This window comes from Etheostoma spectabile, chromosome 9, assembly GCF_008692095.1.
Source record: "Etheostoma spectabile isolate EspeVRDwgs_2016 chromosome 9, UIUC_Espe_1.0, whole genome shotgun sequence".
Taxonomy (NCBI): domain Eukaryota; kingdom Metazoa; phylum Chordata; class Actinopteri; order Perciformes; family Percidae; genus Etheostoma; species Etheostoma spectabile.
The window spans coordinates 23,423,876-23,427,360 of record NC_045741.1 but is presented as its reverse complement, the minus strand read 5'-3'; the positions used below and the strand labels follow the sequence as shown (position 1 = coordinate 23,427,360).

Genomic DNA, 3,485 nt, shown 5'->3' with positions numbered 1-3,485 from the left:
GTCCACATTGTGACGACCCCCCCCCGCCCCCCTTCTCACCTAGCTGTCCTATTGATTAAAGGCGGAAAAGAAATATGTAGTGAAATAAAAAGTAGAATATTTCTCTCTGAAACGTAGCGGAGTGGAAGTAGAAAGTAGCGTGAAAAGAAAAGAGTAAAGTAAAGTACAAGTACCTCAGACTGTACTTAAGTACTTCAGTAAATCCACCACTGATATTCATAGAGCTTCAAACCAAACCTACCCAGCAGGGTGGTGACACAAGCCAGCATGGCCAGCAGGGTGACCAAACTAAAGATGAGAGACGGCGAGGCTGAAGGCATGGGGAGACAAACCATGTGTCTCTCCCATCTCCTGTCCCTCTGTCTCCCCCTGTCCTCCGTCTGCATGCCCCCCCGCAGACAGGGACAAATGGTGACGGTGACCGTGCCAGTGTTGGTCAGACCCGAGGCCCCGTCACGCAGCACAACTGGCACGTAGAGGGTGAGTGAGGATGTGGAGAAGCCGGGGAGGGGCTCCAAGGCTGACTGGAGCACCAGGCTGGCTGTCACACCTGATAATGTGGCAAAAAGAAAAAAAGACAAAAAAAAGAGACACATCAAACATGACCAACCGCACATCAAAGCTCGCACAGGTTTTTGGCTGGTGTTGTGTTTCTGGATTAAGTATGAAATAGAAAAACAGAGCCAATCGCTGTAACCTCCGGTTTCCCTGATGGAGAGGTTGAGAGCGGAGCTGGACTCTGGGGGGATGCTGAAGTGGATCGGGGTGTCTTGCCCTCCATGGTCCCTGTCAATGGCTCGCAGAACCTGGACTACCTGCATGACACACATCAGGATGCTCTGTTTCAGTCAAAAGCTCAATAACAGGATCAAAAAGAAGAAAAAAAACATGTTACTACACAGAAGTATGTAGGAATTATTGGCACCCCCCAAAGAGGTTTAAGCCCCAAAGGAAAATCACCTGCGCCAACATAAAAAGAATTGAAAATAAAAATAGCAATCAAATCCTCTCTAATAAGAGCAATTTACCAAACAACCTTTGAACATAAACCTGAATACGCGCGCTAATCTGAGTTTTATTTACAAAGTAATTCTGTGTCTGAGTCTCCCAGTGATTCATTAAAATATTCATATTATTTTTGTTAATTACCAGTTTTGTTAATCAGGGCTTCATACACTCGCACGCGCATAGTATACATTTTTGATGATCAAATTGTCAGAAATAACAGGAAAATGCATATTCCTGCCAAATAAGGTAACACAGAATTGCCTTTCCTGTACCTGTAACTGGCAAAACACTGGGTAGCCGTCCCAGGAAACTTATTTTACTACTAAGTTTGAGGAATAAGCTCTCTTACAGAATATTATTAATATCATCGTAATGTATTCAAAATCTATAGCTACTACCTTGAAAATGCAAAGCTGAGTAAACAAAGATGATGTGAGTTTGCCTCTGCCGTAGCAGTTTCTATCAACAGAAGAGCTAAATTAAAGTAAAAAAAAAATAGGCACTTGAAGGGGCTTGAGCCAGAATGGATGAAATCAGAAATAAAGTCTGACATTAAATGTAATATTGGGCAAAAACTGAAGAAGAACGGACCTGACCGGGGGCGCTGGAGTCACATACAGACGTTGTGTACTGCCTGTCCAACTCCGGCGCATTGTCATTCTGGTCTAGTGTCTCTATGGCAACCACAACCCTTGACACAAGATTTGGATTGTCTGAAAGAAAAGGAAACCGGCACTAATGTTGAAATTGTTACTGAATTGGTATCATTTCTACAGCACTCTCTCTAGTCCCGACTGCGGGCGGTGCTTTCTGTGAAAGATGACTGTGGTGAGCTCTGCTGCTCAGAGAGCCCGGGGGCCCCGGGGCTGACGTACCCCTCTGTGTGGCGATGACAGTGATATTATGCCACTGCTCCTGCTCGCGGTCCAACTCCATGACCGTGCTGATAAAGCCCGTGTCAGAGGCGATGCGGAACAGAGCCTCGGGGTCTGACTGGGGATCGATGGAGTACCTAAGACACAGACACACAAATAGTGAAGAGAGCCCTGAGTGAGTGACTAAATGACAGCGGTGGAAGAAGTATTCAGATCCTTCACTAGAGTAAAACTACTACAACCACAAGTAAAAGTACTGCATTGGAAATGTGACTTTAGAAAAACTATGTAAGTATCATCAGAAAAATGTACAAGTAACTGAAGCTGTCAGATGAATGTAGTGGAGAAATAAATGCAATATTTCCCTCTGAAAAGTAGTGGAGTTGCAGTAGAAAGTGGCATGAAAAGAACAGAATTACAAGTACCTCAAACTTGTAGTTAAGTAATGTACTTTGTTACATTCCAGCACTGGTGATGAAGTAGTAACCACCTGATGTTGCTGCTTTGTCCTGTGTCCGGGTCCATGGCGGCGACCCGGCCGACGGAGCAGACCGGCGGGCAGTTCTCAGACACGTCCAGATGGTAGCGAGCCTGGGAGAACCGCGGCGGCTCATCAGCATTAAGCACCATGACCCGGACTGTGGCCTGGTCCTTAAAGGGACCTTTCCTTAGGTACCGCGCATCCACTATGGGGTTGGCAACTTCCACGGAGAAAGTGTAGGAGCTGCGGGTCTCATAATCCAGCAGCTGTACGGGGAAGAACAAAGCATCCTATACTTTATTCAAACCCTTTCATGTATGATTCATACGCGGAATATTTCTACCCCTACAAAGTACTTCATAATTAATTTCCATTTATCATTCTCATTCTTTTTTATCTCCCTATAAAACGTCCATACAGTATTACATGTTGGAGTTACTGCTTTCATCATCAACCCCTTTCGTTTAACATGCCACCGAGCAACTGTTCTTTGAATGCCTGATGCTTAGAAGTAAAAAGACAAGTCACACTGGCTGCCTTTAACGCAGCCGCGCACTTCAAATGGGCTATACCGTTTCTCCCCAGCTGCTTATTAGTTCATTGTTACTCTTTAATTGCCTATGTGGAGCCTTGGGAATTGAACCTGTCAGCTACAGAGCAACGTTTGAGTGGAGCACTGAAGTGTTAAAATGGCCAAATACAATTAATTTACAACGCCAGACCAAGGGAAATTTGTTTAAACTCCTGATGTGTCACATCTTAGATATTTTTCTCATTATGCGGCCATTTAAGCAAAACCACCGACATGTACCCATGATTGGAAGAATATGGTTCCTAATAGCATTAAACAGACTCCAAGGCCAGTCACTGAAACACAGGCTTTTAGATAACATACCTCTGTGTAGGCAGGGTTGTGTGCAACTCACTTAACGGACCAGTTTTAGTGTAATAGGACGAGTGTCCTTCAGCCGGTTAAATGCCAGAATAATGCCTGTTAATGGACAACGGGGATATTTCCTGTTCTCCTTTATTGTGTATTATGATGCTAATGCCGTGCTTCACTATTTCCAGGGGCAAGTACACGCACGCACGCACGGACACACACACGCACACGCACACGC

General features: G+C 44.9%; 1 protein-coding gene across 1 annotated transcript in view; it reads right to left on the bottom strand.

Annotated features, from left to right (window-relative positions):
* Positions 1-3,485, bottom strand: part of LOC116696032 (cadherin-24) — a 27,618-nt gene that overhangs the window by 3,931 nt on the left and 20,202 nt on the right. Inside the window, exons 7-11 of the mRNA XM_032526696.1 lie at positions 2,374-2,630; positions 1,884-2,020; positions 1,600-1,721; positions 698-815; positions 242-550 (exon numbers count right to left, since the gene is read on the bottom strand). Coding sequence (XP_032382587.1) covers positions 242-550; positions 698-815; positions 1,600-1,721; positions 1,884-2,020; positions 2,374-2,630 — 943 coding nt within the window. The remainder of the gene's footprint in view (positions 1-241; positions 551-697; positions 816-1,599; positions 1,722-1,883; positions 2,021-2,373; positions 2,631-3,485) is intronic.